Source organism: Symphalangus syndactylus, chromosome 12 (assembly GCF_028878055.3).
Source record: "Symphalangus syndactylus isolate Jambi chromosome 12, NHGRI_mSymSyn1-v2.1_pri, whole genome shotgun sequence".
NCBI lineage: Eukaryota > Metazoa > Chordata > Mammalia > Primates > Hylobatidae > Symphalangus > Symphalangus syndactylus.
The window spans coordinates 79093319-79120778 of record NC_072441.2 but is presented as its reverse complement, the minus strand read 5'-3'; the positions used below and the strand labels follow the sequence as shown (position 1 = coordinate 79120778).

Below are 27460 nucleotides of genomic sequence, written 5' to 3'. Positions count from 1 at the left end.
AACATGGGGGTCTCTCTTTAAGGAAAGAATAAAATATTTAAAATACAAAATTAGGGCCGGGTGCAGTGGCTCACCCCTGTAATCCCAACACTTTGGGAGGCTGAGGTTGGGTGGATCACCTTTGGTCAGGAGTTCGAGACCAGCCTGGCCAACATGGTGAAACCCTGTCTCTACTAAAAAGTACAAAAAATTAGCCAGGCATGGTGGTGCATGCCTGTAGTCCCAGCTACTCGGGAGGCTGAGGCAGGAGAATTGCTTGAACCTGGGAGGCTGAGGTTGTATTGAGCCAAGATTGCGCCACTGCACACCAGCCTAGGCGACACAGTGAGACTGTCTCCAAAAAAAAAAAAAAAAAAAATTAGGTAAAATGTTTTCAAAATGGGGGGAAAAGTCACAACAAATTTACTTCTTAGGCAAAATAGCTTTTCTTGAGAAATACACTTTCAAAAATGGTAGAGCTAAAATCTGTTTTCCAAAGAGAATACCTGTCCTAGAATTTTTTTTTTTAAGTGGCTTTTAAGGTTCTTGTTTTGTTTGAGATGACTAGCAGCACTTCTTAGGATTACAGTAGGAGAAAGGAGGTGTAGTGTGAAGCTATTGGTTTATGTTAAATTTGGGCCTACTAAAGTAAGAATCAGAATAACGGCATTTACAAATCCTTGGCAACATCAATTCCACTTTCAGTTCCAGAAAGATCCATTACCTTTTCCTTTCTCTGTGTTCCTTTTCCAGATCACTTCATTCTTCCCACCTGCAATGCCCTGCCATTCTTGAAGAAGACCAAAATACTAAAAAGACCCAGTTTTTCTCTCCTGGCCATAAGTTTGGTGCAAAGAGAGAGATGATGGTGAAGAAACACAATAATGCAGCTTTTTTTTACTATAATCCTTAAAATCAAAGACACTCTCTGGCTAATAGGACTAATCAGAAGTCCCCCCAACTTTCCTCAAAAAGAGACTATGCTCAAGACATCCCTTCTCAGACGAAAGTTTAACTTTTCGTAAAAAGCTCTAATGAGAAAGGTCTTGGGCTGAGACAGATGGGTTTTTTGAGACCAGGAGTTTGAGTTCAGTCTGGACAACACAGCAAGATCCTGCCTCTAATAATAATAATAATAATAAAGCTCTTTACTTCCTTCAGTCATTTCCCCACGATTTCCCAAGTTCATAGCAAGGTGCTATTAAACTCAGAAGAATTATTGGAATTTCTCCCAGTGAAAACTCCACCAGGAAGGCAATGTGGGTAGTTACTTACCTTCTGAGAGCGGATATCCAAGGCTACATTCACCTGTTGCCAGGGCAGTCTCCTCCTACTCAAGTACATCTCTTGGCAGCCTCTGTTTTTATCAACCTCTTCCCACAAAAGGAGAGTGGTTGGTAGCTCTCTCCCTTCCCCACTCCCACGCTGAACTCAGAAGCTTCACGAATAGTTCAATTGAAACAGGATCAAGTTTCAGACACTCCCATACTGAGAAAATGATCCCACTAGATTAAATTGGAGCCTAGATCAGTGGAGGAATATTTCCACAACTCTGCCAGGGCTAGGACAGCCACCATTAAAAGCTCAGGTAAAAATTTATTTCTTTTCTTTTTTTTTTTTGAGACGGCGTCTTGCTCTGTTGCCCAGGCTGGAGTGCAGTGGTGCAATCTTGGCTCACTGCAACCTCTGCCTCCCGGATTCAAGAGATCTTCTGCCTCAGCCTCCCAAGTAGCTGGGACTACAGGTGCATGCCACCATGCCTAGCTAATTTTTGTATTTTTAGTAGAGATGGGGTTTCACCATATTGGCCAGGCTGGTCTCAAACTCCTGACCTTGTGTTCCGCCCCTCTTGGCCTCCCAAAGTGCTGGGATTACAGGCGTGAGCCACTACGCCCGGTCTCAGGTAAAAACTTCTAAGTAGGATCACATGAGTGGTAGAGGATGGATTGGTAGCCAACTTTTTGGTCTATGCAACAGGTCTCTGAATTAGCAGCATCTCCCAGGGACTTGCTAGAAATGCAAATTCTTGGACCCTTATCCTGGTCCTAATGAATAAGAAATGTTGGGGGTGTTGGCCTGTGTGTGTGTGTGTGTGTGTGTGTGTATTTAAGAGATGGGGTCTCACTATGTTGCCCAGGCTGGAGTGCAGTGGCTATTCATAGGTGAATCACAGTGCACTACAGCCTCAAACTCCTGGGCTCAAGTGATCCTCCTGCCTCAGCCTCCCTAGTAGCTGGGACTACAGGCATGCACCACCACCTCCTGTGGCATATGTGTTTTAACTAGCTTCTCTAGGTGATTGTGATGTATGCTTAAGTTTGGGAACTACTTGTCAACAGGATTAGTGATGCTTTAAAATGTTTTCCCTCTTTCCTCAGAAGAATTTACTTGACACATTTGATTTAAAAAGTCAGGCCGGGCACGGTGGCTCACGCTTGTAATCCCAGCACTTTAGGAGGCAGCGACAGGCGGATCACAAGGTCAGGAGATCGAGACCATCCTGGCTAACACAGTGAGATCCCGTCTCTACTAAAAATATGAAAAATAAGCTGGGCGTGGTGGCGGGCACCTGTAGTCCCAGCTACTTGGGAGGCTGAGGCAGGAGAATGGCGTGAACCCGAGAGGCACAGCTTGCAGTGAGCTGAGATCGTGCCACTGCACTCCAGCCTGGGCGACAGAGCCAGACTCCGTCTCACAAAAAAAAAAAAAAAAAAAAAGTCAAAACTAGGCCAGGCATGGTGGCTCATGCCAGTAATCCCAGCACTTTCGGAGGCTGAGGCAGGTGGATCACTTGAAGTTGGAAGTTAGAGACCAGCCTGGCCAACATGGCAAAACCCCATCTCTACTAAAAATACAAAAATTGGCTGGGTATGGTGGTGTGCGCCTGTGGTCCCCACTACTCGGGAGGCAGAGGTTGCAGTGAGCCAAGATTGTGCCACTGCACTCCAGCCTGGGCGACAGAGCCAGACTCCATCTCAAAAAAAAAAAAAAAAAATCTGCTTTATTCTTTTTAATGGCTGCTGAGTACTCAAGTAGTCCATTTTCTCTATTGGTGGGCTCTTGTATTGTTTCAAATTTCTTATTATAGCAACATTGCAATAAATATCCTTGTGTGTGTGTGTATATACATATATATATATATATATTTTTTTTTTTTTTTTTTTTGAGATAGAGTCTCACTCTGTCACCCAGGCTGGAGTGACAGCCTTGTATATATCTTTCTCTGGGCACTTGTGGAAATGTTTTTGTGGAATAAATTCCTCCAAATATTGAAAATGTAAATGCTAGGTTGTAGGATATGCACATTTGGAATTTTAATAGATATTACCAAATTACACACTAAAAGGTTATAGTAATTTACACTCCAATCAAATAGGCATGAAAGTGCCTTTTCTTTTTTTTCATAGCTTCACCAATATAAGTTACTCAGAGTCTCTGAAATATTTGTTGAGCTAATTGGCTAAAAACAATATCTCAGTTTTTAGGCCGGGGATGGTGGCTAACGCCTGCAATCCCAGCACCTTGGGAGGCCGAGGCGGGTGGATTACCTGAGGTCAGGAGTTCGAGACCAACCTGATCAGCATGGTGAAACCCTGTCTCTACTAAAAATACAAAAAATTAGCTGGACATGGTGGCATGCGCCTGTAATCCCAGCTACTCGGGTGGCTGAGGCAGGAGAATTGCTTGAACCCGGGAGGGTGAGGTTGCGGTGAGCTGAGATCGAGCCACTGCACTCCAGCCTGGGCAACAGAACAAGAAATTGAGACTCCGTCTCAAGAAAAACAAAAACAAAAATGAGAAAAACACCATCTCCTCCGAAAAACTCCTCTCTTTTTTGTTTTGTTTTGTTTGTTTGTTTTGTTTTTGTTTTTTTGAGACAGAGTCTTGCTCTGTTGCCCAGGCTGGAGTGTAGTGGTATGATCTCAGCTCACTGCAACCTCTGCCTCCGGGGTTCAAGTGATTCTCCTGCCTCAGCCTCCTGAGTAGCTGGTATTACAGGCACACGCCACCATGCCCAGCTAATTTTTGTATTTTTAGTAGAGACGAGGTTTCACCATGTTGGTCAGGCTGGTCTGGAACTCCTGACCTCATGATCTGCCCGCCTCGGCCTCCCAAAGTGCTGGGATTACAGGTGTGAGCCACTGCCCACGCGCCTGGCCCAATATCTCAGTTTTTTAAAAATTGCATTTCTCTAATTACTATAGTATTTGAATCTCTATTGATTTACATATTTTGCAGATACATACAAACCTATCTTCACCTTACCTATCCTTTTCCCTTTTGACTGAGCTATTAATCTTTTACTTATTGATTTGAAGATGTATATCTATCTACAAACATAAGTACACACAGATACATTTTTACACGTTTTTTACTTATTAATAACTTTTTGTGATATATGTGGTTCCAGTGCCTATCCTCTGTGACTCCAACTCTCCCACTTTTGAATTTGCTATCAACATCAGCTTCCAGAATTAAACCTCTCTTCTCAGTCCAATAACTTCTGGCTTCATTTGTTTTCCAGACCAGTCTCATCCCCTTTCAGAGATTTTTAAACTAGGGTCTTCTGCAATTCTAGAATCTTCCATCTTCAAGATACTGATCAGTTCATCATCTCTCCAATTGTGGGTAAACTGTTCACTTTCTTTCCTCAGGTTTCTGAGTATTGACAGAAATTACAATGCTCCATAGTTTCATGAAAATTTATGCTTTCTAAATTTGTCTAGGTCCCCAGAGCATTTGGTGATCTTTTTTTGTTTCCTTTTTCTACTCCTGTGGCAGATTATTCACAGTCGTTTTGTTCATACCTAGTTGACTTCCTAAGCAATTGCTTACAGCTGTACAGCTACACCCAACCTCATTTCTACCTCTTATTCCCAGCAGAAGTTTCACCTGTTACTTTTCTTTGAGACTCAAAGTCATCACGCACGAGTTCCCTTTCCTCCACTTCAAAATGTCTACACATTTTTAGAAAAAGGGTATCTTGGTTTTCTGAGAACACTTTCACATGCTGCCCTAACCCTGTCTCCTTCTATCCCCTAGTATCAGTCTTGTCTTCTCAGGCATATATATTTCCTACATTTTTTTATTTTTTTATTTTTTGAGACAGAGTCTTGCTCTGTCACTCAGGCTGGAGTGCAGTGGCGCAATCTGGGCTCACTGCAACTTCCAGCTCCCAGGCTCAAGTGATTCTCATGCCTCAGCTTCCCGAGTAGGTGGGATTACAGGCATGTAATACCACGCCTAGCTAGTTTTTGTATTTTTAGTAGAGACGAGGTTTCGCCATGTTGACCACGCTAGTCTCGAACTCCTGACCTCAAGTGATTCACCCACCTTGGCCTCCCAAAGTGCTGGGATTATAGGCGTGAGCCACCATGCCTGGATGTTTCTTGCATTTTTAGTTTGCTCCTTTCCACAAGCTCAGTCTATAGAAATATTTTACTATTTCCACTCCTAGCCTAACCCCTACCGCAGCTACCATTTGATTATTTTTCTCTTCATTGTCATGTTTCTTGAAAAAGTAATCTGTGCTAACTAACTGTGTATACTTAGTTTCTACTCACTTCTCACCCACTTGCAATCTGGTTTCCATTCCTTAGATGTGATTATAGGCTGGGTGTCGTGGCTCATGCCTGTAATCCCAGCACTTTGGGAGGCCGAGGTGGGTGGATCACCCGAGGTCAGGAGTTCGAGACCAGCCTCTGTGAAACCCCGTCTCTACTAAAAATACAATAATTAGTTGGGCGTGGTGGCGGGTGCCTGTAATCCCAGCTACTCGGGTGGCTGAGGCAGGAGAATCGCTTGAACCAGGGAGGCGGAGGTTGCAGTGAGCCAAGATCATGCCATTGCACTCCAGTCTGGGCAAAAAAAGCAAAACTCCATTTCAAAAAAAAAAAAAATTATTTGTTGTTTATCCAGCATTCAAATCAAACTGGCTTACCTTTATTTTTATTTGCTAAATCTGGCAACCATACCCAGAGACACTTAATAAAACTTTGGAGGCTGGTCTGAGTGCCTTGGTGTTTACAACTAATTGATCCCCATCAGCTACAGATTTCTTTGTTCCTTCACTTGACTGGTCTTAAAAACAAACAAACAAAAACAAAAAACAATTTAAAAACTACCATTCTAAGTAATTAAAAAAACAGTTTACCGTAATAGTTAACAGAAAAAAACTGTAATTTTCTATTATTTTACAAATTAATATAAAAAATAATAGTAATAGTATTAGTAATGGCTAAATATTGGTAAGCTGAAAATGTGTATAAAAACATGTAGGTCAGGCTTCACAGTCAACTGATTTATTAATTGTTTAAAATTTGCTAACTGGCATCCTGATCTGATCTGTTAATTTTTATTTCTACTAAAATTAGAAAATCTGTATTTACAATGAGTCTGTCAGATATGGCAAGAAGTGTTTAATGGCTACCAGATAATTCTGAATAGTTGGAGCTTACAAGGATATATTGGAGAATTTCTAGTGAAAGCATTCAGTGGTTTGTCAGATTCTAAGCAGAAGAGCAAAGAGTAACCTCAAAAGTCAAATGCTTCAACTTGAGAGAAAGCAGGAGTTGTATTCAGTTGCATTGGCTGCATTCAGCTCTGGGAAGCATTTACCCCCATTTGGTTGCAACATTTGGATGTGGTTTAGAATAGGTTCAATAATGTGTCATTCATTTTTTTCCTCTGATGAAGAAAGAAAATTATCATGTGTTGGGAAATAAAATACTCTTGGCAGTCAAGGCATTTGCATCATAGTCTGCTTTTCTTACAAAATCCTGATACTTTGTTCTTAACATTAAAAATGTTTGCTTTGTGATCCACCATCTGCAGTAGAACTGCTACCAAGATGCAGATTTTTGTAATGGGGAAGACATCACTCTTTTATTTGTTGGGGTTCATTGGTTGAACTCTCTAATACAAAACAAAATGTAAAGCCCTGGCAGGATAAGAAAGGAATTGCTACTCATCAGCAGAGTGATCTTTGCTGGTAAGCATTTGGAAGATGGATGTACTTTGATGACAGCATTCAAAAGGAGTCCACTCTTCTTATTGTGCTGAGACTTTGTGGTGGTGCCAAGGAAGAAGTATTACACCACTCCCAAGAAGAATACGCATAAGAGAAGGAAGGTTAAGCTAACTGTCGTAAAATATTACAAAGTGGACAAGAATGCCAAACTAGTTGCCTTTGTCGTGAGTGCCCTTCAGGTGAGTGTGGTGCTGGAGTTTTTATGGCCAGCCACTTTGAAAGACATTATTGTGGCAAATGTTGTCTGACTTATTGTTTCAACAAACCAGAAGACAAGATGGGTTAATAAAAGGCATGAACTAAAAAGCAAAAACAGGCTGAGTGTGGTGGCTCATGGCTATAATCCCTGTGCTTTGGGAGGCTGAGGTGGGAGAATGGCTTAAGGCCAGGAGTTCGAGGTTACAGTGAGCAATGATGGTGCCACTGCATTCTAGCCTGGGTGAAAGAGTGAGACTCTATCTCTAAAACAAAAACAAAACTCCAAACCATGACATTTAGAAGTTAAAGTAATATGTTCATGTTAATGAAAGTATTGCTCAGATGAACCATTTGAGCAACCTACTTAAATCCTACTTAAACTAACAAAAATGGTTTATGTTAATATTATCTCTATCATAAAGAAGAGATTTTTACTTCAATCCTTATTAAAAACTGACAGCATTTCCCCCCCCTTATTGGCCTCCACACTTAACTGTGGAGAAGGCACCAATTTATCTGTTTCTTCTCAAAGATTGTGCTCACTGGATGATATTTTACTATAGTTATGGTTTGTGCTAATTTGTTCAATGTCGAATCAAAATCAGGAGAAATTTTATTTTTTAGAAATGAGGCCTTGCTATGTTTCCCAGGCTGGCCTCAAACTCCTGGGCTCAAGTGATCATCCCTCCTCAGCCTCTGGATTAGCTAGGACTACAGGCATGCACCATTGAGCCTGGCTGGGAGAAATATATTTTGGCTATGAACTGTTTTCTGAATAAAATGGAAAGTGGGCTGGGCATGGTGGCTCATGCCTGTAATCCCAGCACTTTGGAAGGCCGAGGTGGGTGGATTGTCTGAGCTCAGGAGTTGGAGACCAGCCTGGGCAACAGGGTGAAACCTCGTCTCTAATAAAAGTACAAAAAAGTTAGCCGGGCAGTGGTGGCGGGTGCCTGTAATTCCAGCTACTGAGGAGGCAGAGGCAGGAGAATAGCTTGAACTCGGGAGGCAGAGGTTGCAGTGAGCCATCATGCCACTGCACTCCAGCCTGGGCAACAGAGTGAGATTCTGTCTAAAAAAAAAAAAGGAAAGTGGACTGACATCTTTTTTGTAGGAACAGTGTTCTTTCTGCATCCAAAGTTATAACTCCATCCATGTTTTTTTTTTTTGTTTTTTTTTTGTTTTTTTTGTTTTGCGACAGAGTCTAGCTCTGTCGCCCAGGCTGGAGTGCAGTGGCATGATCTCGGCTCACTGCAACCTCCGCCTCCCGGGTTCAAGTGATTCTCGTGCTTCAGCCTCCCGAGTAGCTGGGATTACAGGCATGTGTCACCACGCCGGACTAATTTTTGTATTTTTAGTAGAGATGGGGTTTCGCCACATTGACCAGGCTGGTCTTAAACTCCTGGGCCCAAGTGATCTGCCTGTCTCGGCCTCCCAAAGTGCTGGGATTACAGCCGTGAGCCACCATACCTGGCCTGTAACTCTATCAGTTTTGATCCCAAGATATCTTTTTCAGACTGACTCATACCTCACAAAATAATTCTTATCTAAATGAAAAATGTTTTCTTTTGTGTCTTGAATTTTTAATGATAAACCAAACAGGAAGTTTCTGGGCATTTTTCCTTATGTATTGCCTATATGCTGTAAGCAGATTCATATTGTGTATATCAGTGGTTTCTACTCTTAAAACAAACATCTGGTAGCAGGTACAGGGCAGATATTGCCATTTCATGCTGTGTATCATGACTCCATGTGATATTTGACAAAGAATTTTGCCAATAGCTTTGTTACACCTTTTTTTCTTTTTTTGAGATGGAGTCTCAGTCTGTCACCCAGGCTAGAGTGCAGTGGCCCAATCGATCCCAGCTCACTGCAACCTCCACCTTCCAGGTTCAAGCGACTTTCCTGCCTCAGCCTCCTGAGTAGCTGGGACTACAGGCGTGTGCCAACACGCCCAGCTCATTTTTGTATTTTTAGTAGAGACGGGGTTTCACCATATTGGCTGGGCTGGTTTTGATCTTCTGATCTCAGATGATCCTCCTGCCTTGACCTCCCAAAGTGCTGGAATTACAGGTGTGAGCCACTGCACCCGGCCAGCTTTGTTGCACTTTCTCCAAACAGAATATGTTATTAACTTTGTAGCTAGTTGTGTAAGCATCTCTGTAACAAAATGATTTCTACCAACTTTTTTCTACAGAAATGTAACTTGATCTCTTTTAACCACAAAATTTATCCACATCATACAGGAAAACATCTTCCTTCCTTCCTTCCTCCCTCCCTCCCTCTCTCTCTTTCTTTCTTTCTTTCCTCTGTGGCCCACGCAGGAGTAAACTCGGCTCGCTGCAGACTCCCTGCGTCCGGCTCCCGTGATACTCCTACTCTGGCCTGCGGGCTGCCTGGGATTGCCGCCGCGCGCCACCACCCCTCCCTGGTTTTTCTCCTTTGCCTGGAGGCGCGGTTTCGCCATGTGGGTCAGGCTGTTCTCCAGCTCCTGACCTCCACTGCTCTGCCCGCCTCGGCCTCCCGAGGTGCTGGGACTGCAGACGGAGGCTCGCTCATTCCGTGCTCGGTGTTGCCCGGGCTGGAGTGCGGTGGCGTGGTCTTGGCTCGCTGCAGCCTCCGCCTCCCAGCCGCCTGCCTTGGCCTCCCAGGGTGCTGGGATTGCTGCCTTTGCCCGGCCGCCGCCCCGTCTGGGAGGTGAGGAGCGTCTCTGCCTGGCCACCCATCGTCTGGGTTATGAGGAGCTCCTCTGCCCGGCCTCCCCGTCTGGGAAGTGAGGAGCCCCTCTGCGCGGCCGCCCCGTCTGGGAGGTGAGGAGCGCCTCTGCCCGGCCGCCCCGTCTGGGATGTGAGGAGCGCCTCTGCCCGGCCGCCCCGTCTGGGAAGTGAGGAGCGCCTCTGCCCGGCCGCCCCGTCTGGGATGTGAGGAGCGCCTCTGCCCGGCCGCCCCGTCTGGGAAGTGAGGAGCGCCTCTGCCCGGCCGCCCCTTCTGGGATGTGAGGAGCGCCTCTGCGCGGCCGCCCCTTCTGGGATGTGAGGAGCGCCTCTGCGCGGCCGCCCCGTCTGGGAAGTGAGGAGCGCCTCTGCGCGGCCGCCCTGTCTGGGAGGTCTACCACAGAGGCCAGAAGCAATGTGGGGGCTGGATGTGGTGGCTCACACTTGTAGTCCCAGTACTCTGGGAGGCTGAGGCGGGTTGATCACTTGAGGCTAGGAGCTCGAGACCAGCCTGGCGAACATGGCGAAACATATGAAAAATACAACTGTCAAACCAACCAACGAACCAAGCGACAACAAAACAGGTCTACCCTGGAGTCATACTCTTAATTTTTTCTATTTTCCTCCCTTTCTGATCCTTTATCCCACTTTCTTTTTCTTCCTCTTCCTTCTCCTTCTTCTTTGTCAAATAGAGGATTGAGTTATTATCATTGATCCATACAAAGTCCCTCTCTCATTTATTTTCTTTAATTCCCACGCCCCATTTCTATTCCCCGTCTTCCCATGTGCAACCTTCCTAATATGTTTGATATGCATCTTTTTGTTAGTATGTACTTTTAGAAAATGTTTATTGTTTTGTGTGCAAAATAAAATAAAATAAAATAAAAAACATTTTGCATTTATTCTGGAAAAATCCATCTTACTTGGTAAAGAAGCTACAGCACTTTTTTTTTTCTTTTGAGATGGAGTCTCACTCTGTTGCCCAGGCTGGAGTGCAGGGGCAACTCGGTTTGCTGCAACCTCTGCCTCCCAGGTTCAAGCGATTCTCCTGCCTCGGCCACCGGAGTAGCTGGGATTACAGGCATGCGGCACCATGCCTGGCTAATTTTTGTATTTTTAGTAAAGATAGGGTTTCACCATGTTTGCCAGGCTGGTCTCGAACACCTGACTTCATGATCCGCCCACCTCAGCCTCCCAAAGTGCTGGGATTACAGCCACCCCGCCCAGCCCAGCCAATGTATTTCTTTTGGGTGGATGATTTTTTTCTTTTTGGTGAATTATAAATATAACAACAAAATGAAAGAAAAATGAAATTTTAACAGATGTAAACAATAACATGTAAATTATGTTAAAATACCTTTGCAGTGAACTAAATAAGTGGATCAATGTAATCTGCGAAGTACATATACAACTTCTAAGAATGCAAAGATGTTCAATAGCATAATGGGATTTTTGTTAAAATTTTAATTAAATTTGTATTAAACATTTTGTGAGCGATACATGAAAAGGCAGTACTTTGTAGTGCAAAATTGTAGTGCTAAAATAGGGGGATGGGTGGAACAGGTTTCCAGTGTCAGACTCCTTTAGTTTGCCTCCCACATTACTTACCTGCTGGATGTCCCTTGCTTACCCTCTTTGTTTCTGTTTCCTTAATTGCAAAATGGAAATAGTAGTAGAACCTACCTCATCGTTGTTGTGAGGATTAAATGAGTAAATACATATAAAGCATTTTGGACAGTGCCTACCTCGAATAGCTCAATGCTTCCTATTATCAGGAAACAAAAATTAGCCGGGTGTGGTGGTGTGCGCCTGTAATCCCAGCTACTCAGGAGGTTGAGGCAGGATAACTGCTTGAACCTGGGTGGTAGAGGTTGCAGTGAGCCAAGATCACACCATTGCACTCCAGCCTGGACGATGGAGTAAGACTCCAAAACAAAGAAAAAAGAAAAAATAAATAAATCTACACAGCCATCATCTTATTGATTCCCTATTAAAAACTCCTTACTGGCCAGTTTGTGAGGCCGAGGCGGGCAGATTGCCTGATGTCAGGAGTTCGAGACCAGTCTGACCAATGTCGTGAAACTCCATCTCTACTAAAAATACAAAAAAAATTAGCCAGGCGTGTGGCGTGCGCCTGTAATCCCAGCTACTCAGGAGACTGAGGCAGGGTAATTGCTTGAACCAGGGAGGTGGAGGTTGCAGTGAGCCGAGATTGCGCCACTGCACTCCAGCCTGGGCGACAGAGCGAGACTCTGTCTCAAAAACAGACAAACAAAACTCCTCACTATGTCCCTGTCACTGACCAAAGGAAGTTACCCATTCTCAAATTACTTTCTTCATCCATTGCCTCCAGTTTTGGCTGGCAATATCTCCCATACCAAACCGTTAACACCCAGATCCTTTTAGACTACCAGTTCCATAGCAGGCATTCAAAAGTTAGTCATTTAACTTTTTTCACCAGGGACAAAAGTCCTTAAAAGAGGAAAAAAACTGGAAAGGATTACAAATCACCATGTGAAGTTTAGGTGCTCTTTAGAGCACCTAAAGAGGATTTACAAGATACATTGTTTGCAGGGCAACCACTCAGATGAATCCACGAATCCACCACCATCAAGCAAAGGTTTTTAGTAAAATATCCCTTTTTTTTTTTTTTTTGAGATGGAGTTTCGCTCTTGTTGCCCAGACTGGCGTGCAGTGGCGCTATCTCGGCTCACTGCAACCTCTGCCTTCCAGGTTCAAGCGATTCTCCTGCCTCGGCCTCCCAAGAAGCTGGGATTACAGGCATGCGCCACCACACCCGGCTAATTTTGTATTTTTAGTAGAGACGGGGTTTCGCCATGTTGGCCAGGCTGGTTTCGAACCCCTGACCACAGGTGATCCGGCCGCCTCGGCCTCTCAAAGTGCTGGGATTACAGGCGCGAGCCACCGCGCCCAGCCTAAAATACCTATTTTAATTGCATTTCAGTGACGTTACTCGGTCATTGACCTCTTACGCAAGGAGGGCGGGATTAGGGAGATAGCTGGACTTCTTCCTCGCCCTCCCTTCACTGGACTGGCTGGCGCAGTGAGTAGCCCTGCCCTTGGTCGATTTGGCATTTTCATTGGTCAATTTTTCTTAGGAGGCTGGCCGCGTGTTGACTCCGCCTACTATATAGGCGGGGTCTCCCCGCCACAGGGGCTGGAATGGTGGGGGCTGCTGAAGCCGCCATCTTGGATTCCGCGGTAGCGGAGGCGGCGGTCAGGCGCCGCTTCTGGGGAGTGGCCTTTCTCTTCCCCTCCCTCCCGGTTCGGTGGCGGCGGCTCCTCCCACTCGGGGGGGGTGGCGCGGCGGCGGTGGCATCTACGGCCATGGCGGCGACTACTGCCAACCCCGGTGAGGAGACGGAGGACTGGGGCGCCTCTAAAGGGGAGGGGCCGAGGGGGCTGACAACTAAGGAGACCCAGGGCTGAGGGGACGCAGCGGGAGCTGAAGGCGCTGGGGCGGGGCGAGGGCCGCGAAGAGACAGTGGGGGAGCGGTGACCTGGGGAGGGGCCCGATCCTGGGGACTTGGGTAGACTCGAGGTGGAGGGAGCGAGGGGGCAGGTGGGAGTTGGGGGCTCCCTGTCCTGACCTCCGTTGGAGCGGCGGCCAGTGTGGGGCTGGCCCGTCCTCACTCCTCGGGCGGCGTCTGGTCTGTGATGTGGTCCTGTTTTAACCCTCTGCCCGCTGGAGCCGCTTGATGCCGAAAACTGTAGGCAGAATGGCTCGGTTTACTTTAAGAGTAGTTTGGATTCATAAACCTGGACCACATTGCTCTTTAGTTGAGGTGTTGCTTCCAAACATTTAAAGGTTTAGATTTTAATTTAAAAAATAAAAAATGGACATTCTTTGATATATACGACGTTTCTTTAGGCTGTTACCTCCCACCCGCAACCCCCGTCCCCGTCTCCGTCCCCGGACTATACTTTTGAAACTTAGATCTTGTGTTAAGAGGGCCTGTAGTGTCTTTGCTGCTTGCAGGGGTTTGTGTAATGGTTGTGGTTCCGGACAGGTCTTTAGTTCCACAGCCCCAGGTTTAAATCTTGTTAGGCCTAGGTCGAGGCAATTTCCAAACTCTTTCAGAAAAGTTTGATTCCACACCATTTCTCAATTTCAAAAAATAATCAAATATCAAAAAGATTTGATCCTCTTTGTCTAAGAGATGGAGTAGGGTGTAGTGCAGTTCTAGAGAGATCAGATCTTCAAATTACTAGTCCCAGCCCTCTTTCCTCTATGTTGCAGTTATTTCTCCTTAGAAGGCATTTCATTTTAGGGGTCTAGTTTATCTTGCAGACCTTGGTCATTCTTGCAAAATAAAGTCTATCCTTTTCCAAAAACCAATATATTTGATAGCCTTAAAAAGAAAGGGCCTTGAGATGTGTGTGTGTGTGTTGAGTGGGGCGGAGAATTTCTTGAAAATAAAACAGTGGGAGTGATTACCCCCATCCCCACGTTGAAATTTAAATTAGATTTTTTTCATGTTACTGAAAGGCAGTATGATTTTGCAATATCCAGGTTTTGATAGGACAGTTGAATCACTGAAATTTCTTTTCTACCATGTTTCTGGGAATAGCTATTTTAAGAAATGGTTGTCACATGTCATTATCTTTTTTTAATCTTTTAAATTTTTTTTAAAGGAAAGGGAGGTAAAATTAATCGCAAAAATTACATTGCAGGAAGTGCTGAGTGATAGGATAAAACTATAAAACAGGAAAAATGCCGTTATGGCAAACCTGACCTTGTAGTAATATAACCTATCTGTTAACTATGGAATAAATAAACAAGATTTTTAACTGATCACACATTGCAAAATACTTATATAACCCTAGTTAAATTGCAAAGCATTTCTCTTATTAAGAAGTGGCCTGGGTAAACAAGTTTTAGTTCATATGTCAGAGCTTTTTTCCAGCTGTGTGGGTGGGGTTGCTTTATTTTGTTTTGTTTTTTGAACAGCAGCAACCAGAATGACAGCCTCTTGACCATATTTTCATAAGCTGATCAATATCAGCTTAAATCTTAGCGGAAAATAGCATGTGTTTGTATGTAGGTCTGTGTGCAGAATCCTTGTTAATGAAACAGCTTTGTTTACTATGCCTTGGCTGCTTGCTTCTGCACTTTTTAGATTTTCTTTTTCTTTGTTTTCCTTTCTCCTCACCCCTCTCCCCTGTCCCCTCTCCCCTCTTTTTCTTTTGATACAGGGTCTTGCTCCTTGCTCTGTCGCCCAGTCTGGAGTGCAGTGGCAAGATCGCTGCTCACGGCAGCCTCCACCTTAGGGGCTCAAGTGATCCTCTCACGATCAGCCTCCCGAACAGCTGGGACTACAGGTGCCTTGCCACCATGCCCGGTTAATTTTTAAATTTTTTTTGTAGAGACAGATGCCTTGCTATGTTGCCCATGCTGATCTTGATCTCCTGGTCTCAAGCAAGCCTTGCCTCAGTCTCTCAAAGTTGGGAATACAGATGTGAGACACTTTGGCCAGATTTCTTTTTTGATGTTGAAAAATTATTCCATCTCTTCTGACTTACCGATCCCATGTTCAGTTCAATCAAATCAGAAGATGTATTTTCTTTTTTCTTTTCTCCCTTTGTACTTGTATATCAAGAGGAAGAGATCATAGATACATTGTGGATTTTCAGTAGCCTTTTGCATTTTGGGAAATGAGATTAATGAAAGGAGGGACATAGGTGGAAATGTACTGTGCTTAGTGAAAGTAAATGTTTTCAGGTCAGAATTCTTTGCTACACTGTCACACCTTCTTTCCTTAGAGCCATTTTAAGGACCAGGGACACCATGCCTATTTCTTTGAGTTTTTTCTGCTTTGTATTTTTGCTGTAGTACTAATTCTTTTTTTTTTTTTTTTTTTTACAATTCTTGTTAGTTTTAGATTTTAAAAAATATTTCACTCTTCTCTTTAAGCTTCGCTTGAGTTAATCCTTTTTAAAAATACATTTATTTTTATTTTTGAGACAGGGTCTCATTCTGTCTCCCAGACTGTAGTGCAATGGTGTAATCACAGCTCACTGCAGCCTTGAACTCCTGAGCTCAAGTGATCTTCCCACTTCAGCCTCCTGAGTATCTGGGTCTACAGACACACACCACCACACCTGGATACATTTTTTAACTTTTTGTAGAAATGGGATCTTGCTATGTTGCCCAGGCTTGTCTTGAACTCCTGTCCTCAAGCAGTCCTCCCACCTTAGCCTCCTAAACTGCTGGGATTATAGGTGTGAGCCACTGACCCAGCCAAGTTAATCCTTAGGGTTAGTAATAGTGCTTGAACATGTTAATTGTGCTGGTGGCCCTGCAGTGTTTTTCAAGGGGACCAGGTTCTTCTGCATTTTTCACTGTGGTGCTGCATTAGAAGAAGAGTAAGATATGGTTGATACTCTCTAAGAGTTGTGTTGAAGTAATAGTTCTGTGATTATTTTTTTTCTCAAATTGATAATTCTTCATATTCTATCATTTTTCACTAGTTCTACTTATCACTGGCAAGTAGAACTCGGTGGGTAGGTGGTCTATGAAACTTTAGGTTATTTCTTTCTTATCTATGGACTAGACAAGTTTTGAGGAACACATTTTTTTTCCCCATAGGAGAGGGTCTTGCTCTGTCACAGAGGCTGGCGTGCAGTGACACAATCATGGCTCACTACACTCTTGACCTTCTGGGACCATGTGATCCTCCCACTTCAGCCTCCTGAGTAGGTGGGACCACAGGTGTGCACCACTGTGGCTGGCTAATTTTAAATTTTTTTTAGAGACAGGGTCTTGCTGTGTTGCCTAGGCCGGTCTTTAACTCCTGGCCTCAAGTGATCTTCCTGCGTTGGGCACTTCCCAAGAGCTGGGATTATAGGCATGAGCCACTATGCCCAGCCAAGGTGGAACACTTTTTAAATTGAATGTGTGATTTGTAATGCATTGGCTGAGGGAACAGTTGGGAGGAGATTAGGTATTTGATTTACAATTCCAAATTCAAACTAGAGATGTTGAATGAGTTTGTAGTAAGTGTAGGTTTTTTTTCTCTCTTGATTCTGGTATTCTCATTAGCAGAGAATTCTTTTTGTGCTGTTATGTACAAGTTACTGTGGATGGAGAATGTAGTACAAGGAAAAGGGTAATACCGTTTGGGTTTGTAAGGCTGTCATTTAGGGAGAAAATTTTTTTTAGCTAATTTTCACCTATATAACTTAGTTTTAACTGTGTCAATTAACACAATTCTTACCTGTTACCTTTATTTACCTTTTTCAGATATGGGAAAATAGGAATTCATGCAATGTAAAGTTAAGATGTCAAGATATTCTTTTATGGCCAGGTGTGGTGGCTCGTGCCTCTAATCCCTTTGGGGGATTGCTTGAGCCCAGGAATTTGAGACCAGCCCGGACAACATGACAAAACCCCTTTTCTACAAAAAATACAAAAAATTATCTAGGCACTGTGGTGCACTTTTATAGTCCCGGCTACTTGGGAGGCTGAGATGGGAGTATCACCTGAGCCTGGAAAGTTGAGGCTGCAGTGAGCTATGATCATGCCACTGTACTCCAGCCTGGGTGTTGGAGTGAGACCCTGTCCCCCAACAAAAAAGAGATAATATTTTATTATATTGCAAAGGCCTTTTTTTTTTTTTTTTTTTTTTTTTTGAGACAGGGTCTTACCGTGTTGCCCAGGCTGGAGTGCAATGGCATGATCTTGGCTCACTGCAACCTCCACCTCCCGGGTTCAAGCTATTCTCCCGCCTCAGCCTCCCGAGTAGCTGGGATTATAGGCACCTGCCATCATGCTGGCTAATTTTTTATTTTTAATAGAGACGGGGTTTCTCCATGTTGGCCAGGCTGGTCTTGAACTCCTCACCTCAGTTGATCTGCCCACCTTGGCCTCCCCAAGTGCTGGGATTACAGGCGTGAGCCGCTACGCCCCACTGCCATCTGTTTTTAAGAATGCTGCTTTGGCTGGGCGCAGTGGCTCACGCCTGTAATCCTAGCATTTTGGGAGGCCGAGGTGGGCGGATCACCTGAGGTCAGGAGTTCGAGACCAGCCTGGCCAACATGGAGAAACCCCGTCTCTACTAAAAATACAAAAATTAGCCGGGCATGGTGGCAGGTGCCTGTAATCCCAGCTACTCGGGAGGCTGAGGCGGGAGAATCGCTTGAACCTGGAAGGTGGTGGTTGCAGTGAGCTGAGATTGCACCACTGCACTCTAGCCTGGGCGACAGAGTGAGACTCCGTCAAAAAAAAAAAAAAAAAAAAAAAACTGCCTAATATGCCATAATGACTTTAGTAAGTAGACATCAGTGAATCTTCAGGTTGGAAATATGACAACGCCTATCATTTTACACTTAAGGAGACAAACCCAGGGAAAGGAGTGGATAATTAAGTTCCTTCTATATGCCAGGCTGCACTTTCCTATTTTGTTGACTAATCTTTGTGTCTAGTCTGTAGCAACTATCTCCAACTTTTCACATAAACTCTTCAAATTTATGTCACTTTTCATAATTTCGTCATTGTATTTTGTTGTTTTAAAGTTTTTATTATTTTAAATAGTGACCGGGTCTCACTATATTGCCCCGGCTGGTCTCAAACTCCTGGGCTCAAGCAATCCTCCTGCCTCGACCTCCCAGAGTGCCGGGATTACAGGTGTGAGCCACCCTACGAGGCCCATTTTATATTTTCCCTCCATGTTTTCATTGTAGTTGAATGGACAAGTAAGTTTATGGATTCAACAGTATACTTAGGGCTGGACATGGTGGCTCATACCTGTAATCCTAGCACTTTGGGAGGCTGATGTAGGTGGATTGCTTGAGCCCAAAAGTTTGAGACCAGCCTGGGCAACATGGTGAAACCCCACCTGTACAAAAAAATACAAAAAATTAGCAGGGTGTGGTGGCATCCCCTGTAGTCCCAGCTACGTGGGAGACGGAGATGGGAGGATGACCTGAGCCTGGGAGGTTGAGGCTGCAGTGAGCCATGATTGTGCCACTTCACTCCTGTCTGGGTGACTAGGAGACAGCGTGAGACCCTGTCTCAAAAAACAAAACAAAACCAGCATACTTAGGATATAAGTTCTATGAGAGCAGAACTTTTGCTTTCCTTGTTTACCAGAGCACCACAGTGCTTACAGTGGGTGCCTAGTATGTTGGATTAGAGTTCAATGTGTGTTTGTGGGATAAAAATGAATGTAAAACCCACTGTTAATATGAAATACCTTTGAAGGGATAAGACTAATTAAGCCATCGACATCATGAATTTGTACTAACTATAATAATATCTAATATTTATTAGTAATATATGCCAGCTGTTCTCATTTAATTTTTATAACAATTGTATTAGGTAAGTATTATTATCCTTGTTTTACAGATGAGGAAACTAAGGCACAGAGCGTGAATAAGTAACTTGTCTGAAGTCACATAGCTACTAGAAGGTAGAGACAGAATTTTATTGTTGGCAGTCCATCTACACAGTCATCATTCTTGATCTCTAAGTTAAGATTTTTTCCATTGTGACTTAGAGTCACCTTCCTACTGAAATGTAGTACAATGGATATCTTTTGAGAAGGAGGTAGGTAGAGTATTGTCTTTTTTGTAGATGAAAAGGGTGAAATACCACATTAGGCAGCCTGGGGGCAAGGCCTTACTTGGTTGGAGAACCAAGTGCAAGGTGCTGAAAAAAGGAGCTAGAAGAGTAGTTTCCAGGCTGAGTGTGGTGGCTCACACCTGTAATCTCAGCACTTTGAGAGGCCAGGGTGAGAGGATTGTTTAAGCCCAGGAGTTGGAGACCAGCCTGAGCAATATAGTGAGACCTTGTCTCCACAAAATATATATAAAAAAATTAGCTAGATGTGGTGGTGGATGCCTATAGTCCCAACTACTTGGGAGGCTGAGGTGGTGGGAGGATCTCTGAGCTTGCTAGGTCAAGGCTGCAGTGCGCCATGATCACGCCACTGGACTCTAGTCTGGGTGACAGAGTGAGCCCCTGTCTCTAGGGAAAAAAAAAAAAAAGTAGTTTCCTAAAATCTTTTCTGTAACATTCTATAATTATTTTTTTTTTGTTTTGTTTTGTTTTTTTGAGACTGAGTGTCCCTCTGTCACCCAGGCTGGAGTGCAGTGGCACGATCTCGGCTCACTGCAAGCTCCGCCTCCCAGGTTCAGGCCATTCTCCTGCCTCAGCCTCCCGAGTAGCTGGGACTACAGGCATCCGCCACCATGCCCCGCTAATTTTTTGTATTTTTAGTAGAGACGGGGTTTCACTGTGTTAGCCAGGATGGTCTCGACCTCCTGACCTCGTGATCCGCCCGCCTCGGCCTCCCAAAGTGCTGGGATTACAGGCGTGAGCTACCGCGCCCGGCCTAACATTCTATATTTCTTTCTCCTAGTTCTGTGTTTCAATTCTTTAAATACTTTTAAGGGTTTTTTTGAGACAAGGTCCTGTTGTGTCAGCCAGGCTGGAGTGCAATAGCGTGACCATAGGTTGCTGCAACACCTCAAATTCCTAGGCTCAAGAGATTCTCCCTCCTCAGTTTCCTGAGTAGTTGGGACCGTAGGTATGCACCATTATGCCCAGCTAATTTTTTAATTTTGTAGAGACAGGATCTCGCTATGTTGCCCAAGCTGGTCTTTTTTTTTTTTAATTTTATTATTATTTTTTGAGACGGAGTCTTGCTCTGTCACCCAGGCTGGAATGCAGTGGCGTGATCTCAGCTCACTGCAACCTCCGCCTCCCAGGTTCAAGCGATTCTCCTGCCTCAGCCTCCTGAGTAGCTGGGACTACAGGTGCGTGCCACCACGCCCGGCTAATTTTTGTATTTTTAGTAGAGACGGGGTTTTACCGTGTTGGCCAGGATGGTCTCTATCTCCTGACCTCGTGATCTGCCCGCCTCGGCCTCCCAAAGTGCTGGGATTACAGGCGTGAGCCACCGCACCAGCCTGCCCAGGCTGTTCTTAAACTGTTGTCCTCGAGTGATCCTCCTGCTGTTGGCCTCCCAGATTGCTGAGATTACAGGCATGAATCATGCACTGCAGCTTTTAGGGTTGTTATTAGAATCCTCTCCAAGTTCTTGATACTCCATAATTGAACCTCTCCTAGAAACTTGGTTTCAGAGACACTGTTGCTAGGTCTTTATCACTGATTGTTCCTTCTTTGTCCTTTTTGCTTATTTTTCTGCTTGTTTCTTTCTCTTGTTCAGTATGCTTCTTCTTTGTTCTTCTCACCCTTGAGGGTAGGACTCTTTTTTGAGACGGTCTTGCTGTGTTGCCCAAGTTGGTCTTGAACTCCTGAGCTCAAATGATCCTCCCACCTCTGCTTCCCGAGTAGCTGGGATTACAAGTGTACACTACAGTGCCCGGCTTGGGGCTAGAACTAAATAGTAAACCAAGCAGTTTCCTTCATTTCTTCCCATTTGCCCACCTACCTGCCTTCCTAGCTGCTTGCCTTCCTACTTCAATTTGACATTCACTTGGTACCTACCATAATCCTCTTCCCTTTGTATTAGTCCATTCTCACACTGCTATAAAGAACTACCTGAGACTGGGCAATTTATGAAGAAAAAGGGTTTAATTGGCCGGGCGCGGTGGCTCACGCTTGTAATCCCAGCACTCTGGGAGGCCGAGGCGGGCGGATCACGAGGTCAGGAGATCGAGACCACGGTGAAACCCTGTCTCTACTAAAAATACAAAAAAAATTAGCCGGGCGTGGTGGCGGGCGCCTGTAGTCCCAGCTACTTGGAGAGGCTGAGGCAGGAGAATGGCGTGAACCCGGGAGGTGGAGCTTGCAGTGAGCTGAGATCGCGCCACTGCACTCCAGCCTGGGTGACAGAGCTAGACTGCGTCTCAAAAAAATAAAATAAAATAAAAAAAAATAAAAAAATAAAAAAAAAAAGGTTTAATTGACTCATAGTTCTGCAGACTGTATGGGAGGCATGGCTGGGGAGGCCTCAGGAAACTTGGAATCGTGGCGGAAGGTGAAGGGGAAGCAAGCATGTCTTCACATGGCTGGCAGGATAGAGGCAGAGAAGGGGAAGGTGCTACACACTTTCAAACAGCCAGATCTCTTGAGAACTCTATCATGAGAGAGCATTAGGGGAATGGTGCTAAACCATTGGAAACCACCCCCATAATCCAATAACCTCCCACCAGACTGCACCTTCAACACTGGGGATTACAATTTGACATGATATTTGGGTGGAGACACACAGAGCCAAACCATATCACCCTTCATTTATCTTTTATGTATAAAAGACTCCAAAAATTTCATTCCTGGCTTCTCACATAAACTACTTTCCTATATTTTTTATCTATTTAAAAGATATCTGTCTTTATTTTTAAAGTTGAGACAAGGTTTTACTATGTTGCCCAGGCTGGTCTTGAAATCCTAGGCTCAAGCATTTCTCCCACTTCAGCCACCTGAGTAGCTGGACTACAGGTATGTGCCATTGTGCCTGGCTGCATCTCTGTTTGAATAGTTTTTTGTTTTTTTTTTTAATTTATAGAAACGAGGTCTCACTGTATTGCCCAGACAGGTCTTGAACTGCTGAGCTCAAGTAGTCCTCCTGTCTTGGTCTCCCTAGTAGCTGGGATTATAGGTGTATGGCACCATGCCCAGCTCTATTTGAGTAAACTTTTTTTTTTTTTTTTTTTTTTTTTAAAGACAAGGTCTTTCTGTGTTGCCCAGGCTGGAATGCAGTGGTGCGATCTTGGTTCACTGCAGCCTCCGCCTCCCAGGTTCAAATGATTTTTGTGCCTCAGCCTCTCGAGTAGCTGGGACTACAGTGTGCCACCACACCTGGCTAATTTTTTGGATCTTTAGTAGAGATGGGGTTTCACCATGTGGGCCAGGCTGGTCTTGAACTCCTGTCTTCAAGTGATCCTCCTGCCTTGGCCTCCCGAAGTGCTGGGATTACAAGTATGAGCCATTGTGCCCAGCCTCTATTTGAATAATCTTTAACATCCTATATACGTATGTACTCACCAGTATTACCTTTAAATCTGCTGTCCTTCCTACCTTTCTGTGTCTTTCATCACTATCACAATTCAGTTTTTCATTTCCCCAGGCTAAGGAACTATAAGTGTTTGGATTTTATTTTTTATGTGTTTATCTGGGTTATTACCTCTTCTCAGGTCTTTTGCCAAATATACGTGTGTGTGTGTGTGTGTGTGTGTGTGTGTGTATGTATATGTGTATACATACATACATAAAAGTTATTTAAATCAAAACTATATATGCATATATTAATATTTAAAGACTTAAATAGTTTTATAAAATGTTTGTTACAAAAAAATTATAAGGGAGTCCTCTGCTCCCCTTCTCTCATTTCCTTCTCTCCAGTGGCATCATTTTTATTTATTTTAACAGAATTCTTTGTTTCTGTTTAAATAAAATGTCCCAGTGAAAGACATTAGTTTCCACATCGAAGGGGCAGTGCACACATCAAGGCCCATTATGCTGAAATATCAGCATCAGATAGAAAGAGAATATCCTATAAGCTTCAGAGAGAATAAGATTATTCACATTCAAAAGATTGAGGAATCAGATTGGTCTTTTTTCTCAGTAGTCATGCTGAAAAGTAGAAGACCTTGGAACAGGCTGACCTTGGTGGCTCATGCCTGTAATCCCAGCATTTTGGGAGGCTGAGGCAGGTGGATCACCTGACGTCAGGAGTTTGAGACCAGCCTGGCCAACATGGTGAAACCCCGTCTCTACTAAAAATACAAAAATTAGTTGGGCGTAGTGGTGCGTGCCTGTAGTACCAGCTACTTGGGAGGCTGAGGCAGAAGAATTGCTTGAACCTGGGAAGCAGAGGTTGCAGTGAGCCGAGATTGCGCCATTGCACACCAGCCTGGGCGAAAGAGCAAAGACTGTCTCAAAAAAAAAAAAAAAAAAAAAACTTTGGAGCAATGCCTTCAAAATTCTGAGGAAAAATAAATTCTAATTTAGAATTTCATAGCTAGGCAAACTATCAATTAGTGAAATAGAAGAAATATTTTCATACATCCAAGGCATTTCTTACACCCTTTCAGGAATCCACTAGAAGATAGGCTCTACCAGTAGGAGACAGTAAACCAAGAAAGTGGAGATATGAAATATAGGAAATAGGCAGTATAACACAGAAGAAAAATGAATCATGTAGTATGCATACATTGGTGTTAGTTTTCCTGTTTTCAGTACGGCTCTCTCACTTTCACCTTTACCTGGTGTTCACTAGACTGTAAGACCTTTGATTTATACTCTCCAGAGAGTAAATCTGTCTTTTGACAGAATGGAGAGGGATAGTTGCCTTGGTTAGAAGGAATAGAGAAAAGGATCTAGGAATCCATCTCTGTAGTAAACAGATGCTGAACTAATCCTCCTTATTTTCACTTCATTCACCCTACCCTGCATACCCAGGGTTACCTGGACTCACCAGCTTCTGAGACTTTGGGGAGTTCCATAGTGTAAATTGAATTGGTTTTCTACTTTTTCCCTTGTCTGTTTAGGATTTAGTTCTTGTTGATCTCCCAAGGCAATAGTCCATTTTATCTCTAGTTTCAAAAAAATTATTGCTGCTCTTCTCTTATTCTTTCCATCCTTGTGGTTTTATGTCTTGTGTAAAAATTTTTTCTTTTAAAAAATTTTTTCCTGTGTGTGAGTGAAGAGAGAAGAGAGCAGAAATAGATACGTTTACTTCACTATCCTTATTCAGAAGTTGCATAGTTTAAAATTTTAGAAGTAACTACCTTTTCGTCATGCCATCCTCATTTAGGCCTTTGTCACCGTGTTTTTTATTGATCTTGTCTTCCTACCTATTACTTCAAACTTTAAATCTGTCAGATTAATTTTAATTTATATTTTCATCTTGTTACTGAGACTTAAAGTTGTATGTTTGTCTTTGTTGAATCTGATCTGGGTGTTTCATCATGGCTTTCAAAGCTTTCTCTCAGTTAGCACTTGACATCTTACCTTTTATAGGTCTTTTTCTTTACAGCTCTTCACAGTTGCTGTTATGTGTCACCTAATGACACTTTGGTCATCAAAGGACTGCATGTATGATGGTGGTCCCATAAGATTATAATGGAGATGAAAAATTCCTATAGCCCAGTGACATCATAGTTGTCATAAGGTCTCAGCACAACACATTACTTTTTCTACGTTTAGGTACGTAAATAGTTACCACTGAGTTATAGTTGCCTACAGTATTCAGTATAGTAACATGTTGTACAGGTTGGGAGTAATAGGCTATTACTGGGAGTAGTAGGCTACATATAGGTATGTAGGCTATACACCTACATACCTAGGTGTGTAGTGGCTATACCATCTATAGTGGCTATAGATTTGTGTAAGTATACTCAATGATATTCACACAATGTTGAAATCTAATGACACATTTCTCAGAACGTATCCCTGTTGTTAAGTGATACATGACTGTATTTTCATATCTCCCTTTAGACTTGCTCATGTACTTTTATCTATGTGGAATGCATTTTTCTTCTTCTTTACTTTTTTTTTTTTTTTGGAGACGGAGTTTTGCTCTTGTTGACCAGGCTGGAGTGCAGTGGCTCGATTGGCTCACTGCAACCTCTGCCTCCTGGGTTCAAGCAATTCTCCTACCTCAGCCTCCTGAGTAGCTGGGATTATAGGCGCCTGGTAATTTTTTATATTTTTAGTAGAGATGGGGTTTCACCATGTTGGTCAGGCTGGTCTTGAACTCCTGACCTCAAGTGATCCACCCACCTCGGCCTCCCAAAGTGTTGGGATTACAGGTGTGAGCCACTGTGCCTGGCCTCCTTTACTTTTTTTAAGGCCTAGCTTGACTTACCTTTTTGAAACTTCCCCATGGGCTGGTTACCTGCCTTCTTTATTTCCTTCAGTTTCCTCTTCGTATTGAGCATCTTCTCTGCAAGGTACTATGCCAGGCCTTAATTTAAACCAGGATTATCTTCTCTGAATTTCCCTGGCACTCTTTTTTTTTTTTTTTTTTGAGACAGAGTCTCATTCTGTTGCCCAGGCTGGAGTGCAGTGGCGTGATCTTGGCTCACTGCAACCTTTGCCTCCCAGGCGATTCTCATGCCTCAGCCTCCCAAGTAGCTGGGATTATGGACGTGCACCACCATACCTGACTAATTTTTGTATTTTTAGTAGAGACGGGATTTTGCCGTGTTGGTCAGGCTGGTCTCGAACTTGACCTTAGGTGGTCTACCCACCTCAGCCTCCTAAAGTGCTGGTGTTACAGGCATGAGCCACTATGCCTGGCCTCCATGGTAATCTTTTTTTTTTTTTTTTTGAGATAGAATCTTGCTCTGTCACCCAGGCTGGAGTGCAGTGGCACGATCTTGGCTCATTGCAACCTCTGCCTTTTGTGTTCAAGCGATTCTTCTGCCTCAGCCTCCTGAGTAGCTGGGGCTACAGGGGCGCGCCACCATGCCTGGCTAATTTTTGTATTTTTAGTAGAGACGGCATTTCACCGTATTGGCCAGGCTGGTCTCAAACTCCTGATGTCGTGATCTTCCCGCCTCGGCCTCCCAAAGTGCTGGGATTACAAGTTTGACTCCATGGTACTCTTATATCCTATATAAATGTATTACTAGAAGTATGAACTTTTTTTTTTTTTTTTTATGGAGGCAGGATCTCACTATGTTGCTCAGGCTAGTTTTGAACTCCTGAGCTCAAGCAGTCCTCATGCCTTGGCCTCTTGAAGTGTTGGGATTATAGGCATGAGCCACTGCACTTGGCCCTGAACTTTTCTTTTTAATGGAAAAAGTGTTTTTTCTTAGGAAAGTAACATATGCTTACTATTTCAAATTTATAGGCTGAAATAGAAAAATTAGCAGTAACATAAAAATATACTCAGCCTTAATGTATGTTAAACTAACAGTGGTAATTGTTTTTTACCAAGAAAATGACCACAAATTTGAAGGATTCCCAAAACACAGTGCTGTTGGAGGTATGGCTAAATTGATGCAGTGGATGAGGCTCTAAATTGGTATAACCTCCTTGGCAGGTAACGGGCAATCAAAGTTTTAAATGTGTCGACCCTTAGGCCCAGGGAGTCATTTTCAGAAATAATATGGAAGTACTGGCACCTGTGCATGAAGATACACAATGATGTTCATTGAAACATTATTTATAATAGTGAAGGTTTGAATGTCATAACTATACATTTATAGTACAGAGTACTATGTAACTGTTAAAAAGAATGATCTACATGTGTATTTATTGCCATAGCAATATATTGTTACGTGGAATAGAAAAAGTTCAGAATAAGTACATCTGTACTTATGGTGGGGTTATGGCTTGATAAACCCATTGTAAATTGAAGACATCCTAAGTCAAAAATACATATAATACACTTAACCTATTCTTAGCCTAGACTACCTTGAATGTGTGTAGAATACTTACATTAGCCTACAGTGGGCAAAATAATCTAACTTAAATTCTACTTTATAATAAAGTATTGATATTATGTAATTTACAGAACACCGTACATTACACTGAAATTGTAATGGTTTCCCACTATCATAAAGGTGAAAAGCCCTACATGGAACCATTATAAGTCAGGACTGT

At 43.5% G+C, this 27460-nt stretch overlaps 2 protein-coding genes across 24 annotated transcripts in view; one reads left to right on the top strand and one right to left on the bottom strand.

Moving 5' to 3' along the window:
- The window catches only part of CTXND2 (cortexin domain containing 2), a 30342-nt gene extending 28910 nt beyond the window's left edge, over window positions 1-1432 (bottom strand). Inside the window, exon 1 of the mRNA XM_063626199.1 lies at window positions 1255-1432. The gene's annotated coding sequence lies outside the window, so the exon portion shown is untranslated. The remainder of the gene's footprint in view (window positions 1-1254) is intronic.
- An 11641-nt stretch (window positions 1433-13073) lies between these two features.
- Window positions 13074-27460, top strand: part of ARNT (aryl hydrocarbon receptor nuclear translocator) — a 61864-nt gene continuing 47477 nt past the window's right edge. For 6 of the 23 annotated variants that reach the window (XM_063626043.1, XM_063626047.1, XM_063626042.1 and 3 more), the window contains exon 1: window positions 13126-13291. In XM_063626043.1, coding sequence (XP_063482113.1) covers window positions 13267-13291 — 25 coding nt within the window. In that variant the 5' untranslated portion in view covers window positions 13126-13266. Of the gene's footprint in view, window positions 13292-27460 lie in introns of all 23 variants that reach the window. The other 17 variants (XM_063626054.1, XM_063626053.1, XM_063626051.1 and 14 more) reach the window with 10 other exon arrangements.